The sequence below is a fragment of the Clarias gariepinus genome, chromosome 24 (assembly GCF_024256425.1).
Source record: "Clarias gariepinus isolate MV-2021 ecotype Netherlands chromosome 24, CGAR_prim_01v2, whole genome shotgun sequence".
NCBI lineage: Eukaryota > Metazoa > Chordata > Actinopteri > Siluriformes > Clariidae > Clarias > Clarias gariepinus.
In genome coordinates, this window is record NC_071123.1 from 15,741,732 (window position 1) to 15,755,876 (window position 14,145).

Here is a 14,145-nt window from a genome sequence, read left to right on the forward strand (position 1 = left end):
GCCACAAAAAAAAGGACCTGCGCCTTATCTGCATGTAGCAATATTTGTACAGTTCCTTGACCTTCCTGTCTCATCACCAGCCTAACGAGCCCACATTACCCTATGCTGAGCCCATCAGGTTAACGCATTACCATTACAGAACTGGTATGGCTGCCAAATGCAAGGTGTTCATGCAATTCTGATGAGACCCTTCTAAAACATTTACATAAATTTAACCTGATTAACCCACAAGCATTAATTCACCAGACTCTGAGAGAATACGTAGGCCCAGTCCAGTCAAGATGAAGGGTTGAGAGAGAGAGAGCGCGCGGGTGCTAAGAGCTATTGAAGAGGCCACAAACAATAACTAGTATGCAAAGAGAGTTGTTCCTTTAGACCCATGAGAATCAGTTTTAGGTTTTTTTTTTTTTTAAAGTAATAAAAGCAGGAAGCTTAACCGAGTTCAAAACTTACTTTACAATTAAATGCATGTCCTGCTTTTACTGATGTCGGGATACTCTAATGCTGTGAAAATACAGCACTCTGGCCTCCAGCCACAGATATTTCTGAATGAAATCCTACATCATACAACGATGCACTGAATAGGACACACTGGCAAAAAAGCTACACAAGATGCTGTTAATGACGATGTTCAAGTTACTGCTGCTTCCACCCATTTTGGCTGTAAAGCATTTATGTATTTAGAGTAATAACTAAGGAACAAAACTATTAAACATCATGTTAGAGGACAAATAAGCAACAATTATGGTGTAAAACTACCGCTTGGAGGTTGATTATTTCGGAAAGGTTTTAAAAAAAGTTAATGTCACAGCAATTTCCCGAAAATTACAGCCTTTAGAGAACAATGTGACCGCTTTATTCGTTTATAATTTTAATTTTCTGAAGTATAAAAGGATGCAAGTCACCATCCTGTCTTCTTTCCACACAGTTTGTAAAGTTACTGAAAAGCCGTAGTGCCCCAATCGGAAAAGATATAGGTTTATGAAGTGCTGATTCTGGTAAGTTCCTCCAAAAAATTAAGAAAAAATTAAATTCCGTTGACAGAAAGCTTCTTCGTATCCTTGTCTTATACAGTAGGGCTGCAGTAATTTGGCATAATCGATAAAGTTGATGATAAAAATTAATTCATCAAACAATTTTAGCTTTGACGCGTCATATTATAAAACCTAATTATTTATAATTAGGTCCAATTTGTACCTGCAGTGCACTACAGGAAGAGCTAGGGGCAATATTGCTTTTATTGTGTGCCATGTCCGGGGTCAGGGGGTGGCTCAGTGGTTAAGACATTGGACTTAAGGGTCCTAGGTTCAAACCCAACTACTGCCAAGTTGCTACTGTTGGGCCCTTGAGTAAGGCCCTTAACCCTTAAAACACAGTCACTACTATAAATATATGTGAAAATAATCAGTAGTGTTAAATACAGATTTGTGCACGTTTATAAGTAAAACAACTTGTAGGTTTTACTGAGTGTGCTGGAGAATACGAGTTCTTCTCTCCTTCCTATTTTTATGCCAAACCCAGGAGCCCACAGTACATTCCCCATCTAAAAAAAAAAAAACAACAACTGGTATGTTATGTAAAATGTTTTTTTGTTTGTTTTTGTTTTTAAAACAGGCATGCAAATATTGTTCTATAAATGTTATTTTTAAGGTATGCTTAAAAATGGTGAATGATTTTTGCACTAAGACCTTTGCACAGTACTGTACATGTAAGCAAATCTCCAACGTTCAAAAACGAGATCGCATGCAAATATGAATCAAGATTGTAATTTTTTTTTTCTGAATAAATCATGCAGCACTCATTCACAGGTGGAACAGGAGCTTTGGCCAAAGAAAGCAGAGTTAGAAATAATTGCCAACTAATTTAAAAATTAATCGATGAATTAGTCAAGGACCGAAATGATTGTTAATTGCAGCCCTAATATATTCATTAATAATAAACGAGTTCTGTATTATACAAGTCTCTGCACAAGTTCCTGAAGCTAAATAAGAATTTTAACAATGTACATTCATTTACTTATGACAAAAGGTAAAAGATAACATGCCTCAGTGGCCTTACATCATGACACATGCTTTGCTTTAACTGTTGTCTGAAAGAGCACCATCATTGTTTTGGTATTGTAGGGAAATATTGACTTCAGGACACTTTTTATAGTCCCCCATCCCCCTCCCCCCCAAGGGTGACCGTCTTCATACACCAAAGTGAATTCAAAACTCATAAATAAATTCTCTAGCTAAAAACAAAGTAAAATGTTGCCTTCAGGGTTTGTCAAGAAAGCGCAAGACACTGTTTTCCCTATCTAAACCATGTCATTTAAAACAATGAGTAAAATCAATCACAGTTGGCAAATACGAAGTAAAAAATAAATTAAAATGTTGTTTTTTAAATTGGCACAGGCTAGGAGTTTCATCCTTTATACTTTACATTCTTGTATATAAAGTATTTTTGTTTTGTTTCGATCATCTGGATTATCAACGTTTCAAGCACCAGAGCCTATAATACCACTCAGCTAACATCTTATACTGCATTATTTAAGTATGCAATCGTGACACATATGCCACACGTTAAGCACATGCAGTGTGGAAATAACACAAGCGTCTTTGTCATTCGAACAGATCCACCAGCATATGTGTGTGGGCATGTATGACGACGAGCCGTATCCGTGTTCATATCACCTACAGGCATTTTTAGCATTACAACTTGGCAAAGCCTGATGATGTTGGGTTGAGGTCAGGAAGAGAAAAATAAATAAATAAAACACTGTAGCTAATTATTCTTAGGAAATGTGTTAAACAACACAGTATTAAATCTTGTTCGATTCACATTCTTTCTGACAAGAAATGTTTTCTAATTATAAAAAGCCATTGTATTGCTGTCATGGCTGGGTTATTTTTCTTCTCCATCCTTTGTTTTAGTACAGGCATTTGGAGCAAACTACAGAACTTTAGGACCAAATGGGTGGCAAAGTGGCTGGTACTGTAAAACACACACGCACACACATACTATTCTACTCGTTTGGCCAGAAGTAGAATAGTTTCTACTTTTTTTTAATGCTTCTTTTTTGTTTAAATTGCTGGTAAAACACTGAATAAAATACTACATTATCCACTTGCATTTTGCTGCTAATACCATATTTACACAAATATTAACACGAAATATATATCACCACATATTTATAACATTCAACACGTCTCTCCCCCCTTCACTGCTATACTTCCTACTTGGCTGAGTACTTCTACAAATGTGGGACTCTAAGAATGCCTCTACTCCTACAATCATCAAAAAAAAAAGTTCGCGCTATCATTTAAAATGTCCGGCTGCATTTTGAAAGAATACTCAATATCTGGCAAGGTGTTTAAGCCTCTAAAGCTTACCTCAAGAAGTTTAAATCCCAGTGGGATATGCTGTTATTTATAGAAGCTTTTGTAATCAATAGATATAGACCTCCATTGAACAGAAAAAAACCTCGAAAGAACTGAAACCATTTGGATAATAGGGTGTGACTTGCCCATGAATGATGTTTTATGTTTCTCTCTTGGTAATAATCTATCTTGTGTTTTTTCCCCCCTGTGTCGACATGTGCCTCCTGCTCAGCGATATATTTTAAATAGACATACATAATGGCAATTTCTAGCTTTTGGTTTTATCATTTTTAAGAGTAATTTTAGTCTGGTATATGTTGAAAATCAGTTATTATAGAAAGGAATAAAATAGCATACAAATAAAAATAATTGCAGGGACAGAATAGAACAAATCCAGCACAAGCAAAAAGATGAGACGAGCATTGTACAGAATAAATTACAAAATAAGACAGGATGGGCAAAAACAGGATAGGTAAGGTCAGAACAGGATAGGACTGAATAGGGTAGGATAGGATAAGGTGATATGGAATAGGACAAAATGGGATGGAATGGGATGGAATGGGATATCCTATATCCTATCCTATATCCTATATCCTATCCTATCCCATTGCATTGCATCTTATCCTACCCAATGCCATCTTTTTCTGGATTAGGACGGGACAGAACAGGACAAGACGAAATAGGATATAATCTCCACCTTTCCTGTGAGCCCAGGTGTAGGTGATTGGCACACTCCTGGCCACTGGCTGCTCCTCTCTCTCAGTCACAGGCCTCCTACCCATGAACGAGTCCTTCTCCGAGTGAACGTACTTAGGCAGTGCCTTGTAGAACCATGCCCCAGATCGCTTCCACACCTAAAGGATAGGAAAAAAAAAATAAATACTAACATAACAAAGGACAGTGAACTGGAATATTTTTAGGGAAAAATACATTATTGATATTTAGGAGTTTTAACAAAAGGAAAGAACTGGATGTCTACAAACTTACACTATTTAGCAACAAAGCTCCTGCACCATTATTTATGATTTGTTATGAACCGTCAAGACCTGCTACAATTCTCACCTACCAGTGTTTTGGATTTCTGTAACTACAGCTATAAACCTGCCAGATGCTTCAGTAATAAATGTCACCATATACAGTGTAGTGTTTATGAGAGAATACTACGAGAGAGAGGCAAATATTCGCACTCCGGTTATATAAAGTCTTCTGTTGGCCGCATTTTATCAGCGCTTTCCTTCTAAGGCTACTGACTCCCAGTCGCCATCATGCAGGTGTAAACATGTTACCTCAGTTTATATGTAACTGCAGTGCCAGCAAAAATAGATGCCTTACATGTGATTTGCATAAAGGAAAAGCAGTGATTAGTTTTCTGTGATCTGAGGGTGTACCTGGTGCCAAAACAACTCGCGGAAGAGCATAAACAGAAGCATTTGGATATTTGCGGATTTGAGATTGCATTTGGAGATTTACTTCTGAAGTGAAGACAACAGTGCGTTCATGACTTGCAGCTCAGCATAAAACATATTCAATTAAGGGGAAAATGTATCCATGTTGACAGATAGACAAAGTGTATTAAAAAGCAAGGTGATTATATCAAAAAAACAAAAACAAATGTATTTGTCTTTTATTTAAAGGTCAATTGCATTTAAATTCTTTTAAATTACATTTAAAACAGCCGGAGGCACCGAGAGAGCTGATTGGCCGAGCTCTCTCAGGGGGGAGGGATGAGAGGTACTTACGCTCCCACATTAATCACGGCTCTACAGCCAATCAGAGGCGTCTGTGAGCTCGCGCACGCGGAAGGAGCGGCTAGCGCTTTCCTCCGAGTGTGTTACTCCGCCCCTAACGGTGCGTGAGCGAGCAGTTCGAAAAGATGTGGTCAGCTCGCGTCACGTGGTTCGGAGGAAACACGGGATAGCATTCGCCCTCTCGACTGAGTGGTGGTAGTAGCCTTAATGTGGGAGCCCCCTAGTGACGGGGAGGAATTGGCCACGACTAGATTGGGGAGAAAATCGGGGAAAAGGAATTGGACAGGACTAAATTTATAAAAAGAAGAAAAAATAAATAAATTCCATAGCTAGTGTGGATAAATTCTTTTACTCTTATATTTAGTAGTTTAGTGCACAGGGTTGGATTAAGTTTTTTTAACAGATTCACTCCACCCCTTGTGTGAGAGGATTTTATGAGTTTCCCAGTAGTGACATTAACACTAAACAAGGAAGTAGTCTTAAACCTGCCCAAATTGACACTAAACGAGGTATCTGGCATATCTGTGGACTCCAGAACTTCTCCTGCACTACGGCATGCAATACTCAACTCGGAACAAACCTCCTGAAAGCAGCCCTTTAATCTTCTTCGAGCTTAAGATCATACAAGTTTGGGAAAAGCCTGTATCTGACTGACAAAGCCATAAAGCCATTTTGTTTCCAGGAGTCATAGTACTCAAAGTGGAGTCTGTAAGCGGCCTAGCAAGAGGGTCTGTAAATTGCTTGTTTAGTTACAATGGTGGAAATTATAAAATCATCTGTGCTAAGAAAGTCTTCCCTTTTTTTTCCCTGTTTATGAGTTCCCTAGTCAAGAAAAATGTTAAGAACGCGTGTCAGAGAGTGTGTGCTTCTACGTCCAGCCATGTCCTCCGTCTAAATCAGTTCCTGAGCCAGAGGATTGGTTCAGACATTCGTTCTGCCCAGGTTTGTTCACAGGGACCAGACTCAGCCATCATGGGCCACTACATATTATACAAATCCATCCAAAAACCCCAGTGAGTCGTCCTAATAGCAACAGCCAGTGGCAGACTATGACTGATGTATAGCCAGGGCTTCTAATCAAAGCAGAAGGATGCTTCATGAATCAAGATTCACAGAACTGGGCAATGCAGTTAGGAAGGTTATGAAAATTCTTTTGTAGGAAGCTGAAGTGTAAATTGGAGGTACATATGAAGAAAAGGTTGTGTTAAAAAAAATCTTACACTTTGCTCTCAGGTCTGGCAGATGGCTATATAGTGACAGACAGCAGGTGCTAAAATGTCAGAGTTGATAGCAGCTGCTGCCATCGGCTTGGCAGGGACCATTACCCAGCTGGAACAACTCGGCAACCATCTCCATCACCCAAACCTCCAACCTGCTGTGAACCAGCCATGCTCATGGAAATGTGCGATACCTTAATGATCTGCCTTTTCTCAAAAACACTTTTGGGTACTTAAATGGGAACTCCATGCACAAATTATCAGCCATTATCACCTGCAAGTCCTTAGCAAAATGAAAAAAAAAAAAAGCTTTATTCCTGTGCTATTAGGGTACTTCTTTTAAATTAAAAATATGTAACTATGATTTTTGTTTACTGTTTATGTCCTTAGAGATATACTAAACAAACCTACACTTGGCTTAAAGGTTTAAGTATACATTGGCATGTACTGAAAAGTATTCATCCCTTACAGAAAAGTTCAAATCTAATTTCTAGTAGTTTGGAGGGGGGTGAATAGTTTAAAAAGTAGATACAGAAGCACATGGATAGAACTGAAACTGATCTTTTATTTACACAGTATTATTAACCCAAACAAAAAAAAAGCTAAACATAGGACTGATTTTACTGACACTTCCTCCAAGGTGTGAAAGTATTGTTACAGACTTCCTGATCTACAAGGACAGAACCCATAATCAGACATAAGAAGGGAACAGAGGAGAAACAAACACACATGCACATACACGCTCAAAAACATGTGTATGTAATTATGGTCATTTGATTTTGTAAATTTTTTCAGGTGCTCCGGTGTAATGCTGCACAGATCGATGGGCTTGTTCACGAGTTTGTATTTTAGGTAATGGATGAGGGGCGTCATAAATAGTATCATCATTGCCGGATATATTATTTTATTCCTTTATACATTTTGTAACATCTTTTTGTTTTTGTTTATTTCCATGAATGTCGATTTGCTTTGTGTTCTTTTGTACTCGGACACTTTTAGGCATTGAAGTTTCTGTCGAGAACATGCTTAGATGTTGTTTATACACTGCTGAATAATAGAGAGAGGTTTAAATATGTTGTTACATTGTCCATTAAGTATACAGTACGTCATGTCTTATACAGTGGTGTGAAAAACTATTTGCCCCCTTTCTGATTTCTTATTCTTTTGCATGTTTGTCACACTTAAATGTTTCTGCTTATCAAAAACTGTTAACTATTAGTCAAAGATAACATAATTGAACACAAAATACAGTTTTTAAATGAAGGTTTACGTTATTAAGGGAGAAAAAAAACTCCAAATCTACATGGCCCTGTGTGAAAAAGTGATTGCCCCCCTTGTTAAAAAATAACTTAACTGTGGTTAATCACACCTGAGATTAATTTCTGTAGCCACCCCCAGGCCTGATTACTGCCACACCTGTTTCAATCAAGAAATCACTTAAATAGGAGCTACCTGACACAGAGAAGTAGACCAAAAGCACCTCAAAAGCCAGACATCATGCCAAGATCCAAAGAAATTCAGGAACAAATGAGAACAAAAGTAATTGAGATCTATCAGTCTGGTAAAGGTTATAAAGCCATTTCTAAAGCTTTGGGACTCCAGCGAACCACAGTGAGAGCCATTATCCACAAATGGCAAAAACATGGAACAGTGGTGAATCTTCCCAGGAGTGGCCGGGCAAACAAAATTACCCCAAGAGCGCAGAGAAAACTCATCCGAGAGGCCACAAAAGACCCCAGGACAACATCTAAAGAACTTTTTAGAATTACAACAATTCTGCAAAGATGAGTGGGCCAAAATTCCTCCAGAGCGCTGTAAAAGACTCGTTGCAAGTTATCGCAAACGCTTGATTGCAGTTATTGCTGCTAAGGGTGGCCCAACCAGTTATTAGGTTCAGGGGGCAATTACTTTTTCACACAGGGCCATGTAATTTTGGATTTTTTTCTCCCTAAATAATAAAAACCATCATTTAAATACTGCATTTTGTGTTTACTTGTGTTATCTTTGACTAATAGTTAAATGTGTTTGATGATCAGAAACATTTTGTGTGACAAACATGCAAAAGAATAAGAAGTCAGGAAGGGGGCAAATAGTTTTTCACACCACTGTATGTCCAAGTGGACTTCTACCCTCTTGGGATGCGTGCATTTAGCGAGGTATGCTTTGTTTGTTTTACTGTGCATATTTATATTTGCTTTCTACAGCACGTGTGTGATTTCTTGTGTTTGATGATGTTAAAGTGTGGTATGTCCAGTAAGGGGAGAACCATTGTGTCGTTTATTTCCTCAAAGCAGTAATGTTTGAAACTACGTCAAAAGATCATTCGTGTTTTCATTAAGTTGAACAGTTGGTTGGATTTACGGGTCCTCTGCCTCAATTATTTAACAAGGCAGTAATTGTACAGAGGTAAGTTACAACCTGTTTGTGGGCAGCCAGGGACTGATTTTAGAGCAGATGCATGACACAAATTCTAATCTTAACCTTCCCAGATAATGACTGTGTGCTTGTTGTGTTCTGTTTAAAATGCAGTGTTATTTCTTTTTGTGCAATATTTTTTTTTAGTTTTAGTCTATTATTTGTTTCCAAAAAGTATTTAAAAATAAAAATAAATGTGTTACAAATCCTGTATACTGTACGTCTTGTGATTTTTATTTTTTGATTCAACTGTAGTTTACTGGTAATGTTCATGTTAGTGAACTTTAGTTCTAATTCTGAGTATATTTAAAGGTACTGTATATTTCAAGCATGTATAAGAAGTTATATTAAAATAAAAACCTAGTATTGTGAAACACATTCTCATTGGAAGTATTTGTAAATGCAGATAAGCTATTCTAGCCACCCAAACAAACATATTACCAATTTTAACCAGTTTTCCACAATATTTTGCATATAAAAACAATCAAAACATTTAGAAAAGACATGTCAATAAAGTAAAAAAATATTAAAAGATACACAAACAATTATACTTGCAGTATGTACAAAACAGCTAATCTGGAAGTATATTACTAGTACCCGAGTTCACCTACAGTATACTTTTAGATAGCAATACAAAATAAAACTAGTTGTGTACTCTTGCACCTAAAGTATATTACAAAGTATACTATTATAAACTAAAAGGGGGCTGATTTAGTCTCAAGATGTACCACAAGTACAAGGATATTAGTATACTTACCAGATGAAGTTAACTTGGGAAATAAACTCAAGTTTACTTGATGACATTTAAACATACCTTTTTGGACACCTTAAGGTTGGGCAATATTACTGATATGATAGTCCTAACTAAAAATGCTTTAACATTATATTTCTATTTCACTTTTACGTGGCAAGATCTAGATAACAACCAGAGAAAGAAGACCAAGAATAAAGAGATTTTCTGGTAAAAACAAAAAAACAAAAACAAAAAAAAAAGAACGTCTCTAGTTGCCCGATACTCACCAACAAAAATAAATAAAATTCTGAAGGTCACCAAGATAAGCGGGATAACTTGTACAAGATGATGCAAAACTACAATACACTGAAAAATCTGTAATAATTTTACAGAAAAAAAAAAATCTTTCTTCAAATCTCGACTATACAAAAACCACTGCTCTGAGAATGCCGGGGAGGCAACAACAAAAAAATTTTTTATCTAATAATTCTCTGAACCATTAAAGACTGAACTGCTTTTCTTTTTTTTCTGAATAGAACATGACAGGAGCGTGATATTGAAAATGGCCAAGATGCGCAAACCGTGTGCTGCTTTAAGGTCATTAAAAAAAAAAAAAAGTCTAAATAATGACAATACAAATCCATTATTGCAAAAGTGTATCAGATTTGCTTCAACAATTTCTGCGCTAGAAAGATTCCTGAGCTACCAGAAAGGCTTTGGTAAATCAACCACTTTTTACACAGGCGGTGAGCAAAAAAAGCGTTCCTAAAATCATGATGCAACATGAAACAAAATTATGAAAGCTTCTGAAGGTGGGAGAAAAGTTCAAAGTAGTCTATAGAAACATGAAATACGGCAGCTCATTTAGCTTGAGGCCTGAGAGCATAAGGAGAAAATTTACCTAGTAGAAATGCCTGTCTGACATCAATGATATTGCTTAACTACAATGTAAAAACAAAGTCAGGGGCAATCTGAATTTATTTGTATGCTCTGGTCATCTAGCTAGTGTTGGAAAGCTGTTGCTGGATGCAAGTAAATGAGACTATGCTAGAAAGGTAACAAACTCTTTACCAAGAGTGCTAATAATTGTGAACCTGACTGTATAACCCATATACAGAGGAGGGTAATAAATAGACTTTGACTTTTTGCCCCCTGTTAAATTGAGGATGTGTCCAATGAATAGCAAATCGATGCAAAGCATTTGCCCTCTTGACGTTTTAATTAGTGGCATGATAATATCTCTCATTTGCAATGGGGGGAGAGGCAGCGTTTCGTGAAATTAGTTTTTGTGGATTGCGGATGTGCAACCACCAGTGACCGGAACCTCCTGTTGAGCCTTACGGTCCGGGACCAGTGAGCCAGAACTCTATTAGTGCCGCCCAGTTCCTGTGAGTGGCAGCTTGACAAAAGGAGAAACCAGTCCTGATACGGGGCCTGTGACTTGCTTATAGGAGAAAATGGACATCAGCTGGCCTGGAACTAGCAGAGAAAGTATTTGGATGTTTTACTAAATGAGTGCGAAAGCATCAAGAGTAAGCAAATTTTATATTTTACGTGAGCGAATAGGAGAAACGGTTTAAAAGTGATTGTGCAGATCGGGAATAAGTAGTTTCTGGTACTGTAGGAATTAAACAGTTGGGGGAAAATGTAATCTCCATGATTTTGCTCCATGTATTACAAGGTGGCATCAAGAAGTTTCGAGATTTGCGGGCCCAGTCACTGTCGCTGTATGTCCTCCCTCAGACGCCTTAAAACCTGCCAGTAGAATTTGCTTTTGATGGTCTGGCTCCTGGGGATGAATTCCTGATGGACAATGCTGTGAATAATGATGGGCTCCTCCACTTAGGAGCCTGTTGCTTAATTTTAGGGTCATATCACATCCACACACCCAATTGTCATCAACGGTAAAGATCCTCGACATGAAGGACAAGTCAGCCATGGCATGATGACACGTTCTTTCTGAACCTGGGTCAGCAGCCTGGCGAAGAACTTGGCAGCAACACAGAGCATGTTCAAATCACACTTAAGGGTTGCCTGGACTGTTCAATAAGACTCAAAAAGACATTGGCAGGAATGTTGTGGATTCTTTTCCAGCAAATGGTTTGCACATTTTCGGTCGAGCTCAGGTAGATCTTCCTCATCTCTCGTCATCTTCCAATGATTGAAGCACTCATGCCACTCAAAACATCACACGCATAGCACACATGGTCAAAATAGCAGCAGTTGCACAGCTCCCGATGTACACAGGCGATGTATTTTGGAACACTGACTTATTAAGCTCCTTGTGAATGTGCATACAGCCTAGTTTTGTAACTTTTTGATACCACCTAGTAGTAGTAGTAGTAGTAGTAGTGTTCATTAGCCTTTGTTCAATTTGGTGCAATCGCTCTCATATTAAAGTGTGTATTTCATTTTTGCACAGCATAATCATTGCTTCTATCTAGACACACTACTAATGATAAAATTCCTGCAATCATTTGCAGTGTATGTCCACATGCAAATCTAAACAGCACATGAACAACATATGAAGCTGGGGCCTAATGCAGCATACACTCTAGCAAAGGTTAAAATCCTCAGAGCTTAGAACCGTTTCATGAAAAGTACAGTAACAAAAACGATACAATTTGTTCCAGCCTTCAGGCAAGACTGAGCCTCTGAGGTCCAATATCCACCCTGATCTAAGAATTATGAGTGGAAGCACAAGTCTAGGATAAAGATGGATAAAAAAAATAATAATAGCATGCACCCAGCATGTGGACTTTTCCCTTTTTTATCCATCTTTTACCCAGAGAACATGGAAACCCGCATGATGACGAGATGACTACAATGCATCATCACTCTTTGGGCACTGTTGCCTAACAGACAGTATTAATTCCTCTTAGATTTGTTTTTAGTCCAAGTTGCATTTCAGAAAAACACATTATGAAACTAAATCTTGGCCTTGCATGAAAAGAGTGGACTTTCTATTTTTCATAAGCATGCTTCTGAGGAGGGAGAAAAAATATATATATTTCAGCTAATTGTTTTGGCTTGTTTAAACTATAAAAAACTTTTCAGTTTTAAAATCCAATGAATCATTAAAATTGATACCGAATAATTGTAAAGCACAGGATGAAAAGAAGCTAAATTAGAGAAAAGCTTTGCCCAGCTCCACTTCATTAAAAACGAATTCAATAAGGGTGTCAACAATTTTCCAGTGCTATTTGAGAAGTTTTGAGAAACTTCAAAAGTGCGAAAAAATTATATTTCTCTGCGGGCTTAAAAGAGATATTACTCACTAGATGTCATGCTGCTTGCTCTTGCAGACCCTGTGAAACTCCGATAAGCTATACGATGGCCTGGAGGCCCCAGACGACCAAGCCAACATCATGCTGGAGCTTTATGAGCAATCCGAACAATTCTTACCATCAACCTCGAGACACAACTTCCCTGTGCCCAATCATTCACGCATGCTCTATCTACTGGATAATCACAAAAGCAAAATATATCCTAATTTATTTTATCTTATGTTCTGAAATTGTGGGGATATACACATGCACTTACTGGAATAAATGAGTAAGCAATGCGATGACATTTATGCAGTGCTTGCATTTCAAAAATGGCTGACTGCTTTTTTTTTTTTTGCATGCACCCCAGAGGCACTTATAAGTCAAGCTAAAATTTTTCATTATCTACATCAAACCAGGGATAATTTAATTGTGAAAGGGCCAGAATAAAAGCCAACGACAAGAGAGAGGGGAAATAAAAATAAATGAGACATTATAGCCCATATTTGATTATGTATTGCTTAGCTGGACTCATATTGGAAGTTTGTTTTCTGAAGAATAAATATCAACACTGCCTGCTCTTGACAGAAGCTGTTAGTAGGAGATTATTAATCAAAATGAGGCTAGTCAAAACGACAGAATACACATCCATCTATTTTTCAATCTATGAGGGGCATTAAAGTGAAACCAGGCCTTTTGATTGTGCGGAATAATAGAACAGTTATGACAGTAAAGACTACCTTTATTTCTCTCTAATAATCCTCTGCTACACTTATGCACTTATCCCAGTGTTTCACTAGTGCTTGGATACCATCAAAAGGTAGAAAGTTCTCTCAGTGCTCAATATGGAGCAATGATCAGACTGGCTGATTCATGTCTGAAACGCTGGCCTCCCAGGAACTCCTTTAATGGACCAAACATGTGAAAATGGCTTAAAGTGAGCTCAGGACTTTACAGGGGATGTGGCAATAACTCCCAGGCAAGTTCCTGTAATGTGCAAGTGGTCTTCGTGAAAGACTGTCTGTAAAGTTCCCGCAGACAGCTGCGTCTCTTCCACATTTGGCAACAAGTTATTATAAGAAGTGAAAGTTTCGAGACTTTAGAGGCATTTGGAGAATAAAATCTAAAAAACATGCAATGTAGAATCAGAATATTTTTTTAATCTTGATACATATGAACAATATAAAGAGAATTCAAAGGATTGAAAATTTAACAAAAAAAAAAAAAAAACCTCATCAGTGAGTATAATCTGGAAAAAGGTTTCAGTTTGCTAAGGAGCATGAAAAATGGACTCTGGAGCTTTGGGAGGGGGGTGGACAAGTGGTCTGATGAGTTCAGATTTATCCTTTAACAACGTTATGAGGTCACCTGACAACCTGAATATGCTGAATTACCAGGTTTTTT

General features: G+C 37.7%; 1 protein-coding gene across 1 annotated transcript in view; it reads right to left on the reverse strand.

Moving 5' to 3' along the window:
• LOC128512437 (rab effector Noc2-like) overlaps positions 1–14,145 on the reverse strand; it is a 34,666-nt gene that overhangs the window by 4,009 nt on the left and 16,512 nt on the right. Inside the window, exon 6 of the mRNA XM_053485708.1 lies at positions 4,060–4,216. Coding sequence (XP_053341683.1) covers positions 4,060–4,216 — 157 coding nt within the window. The remainder of the gene's footprint in view (positions 1–4,059; positions 4,217–14,145) is intronic.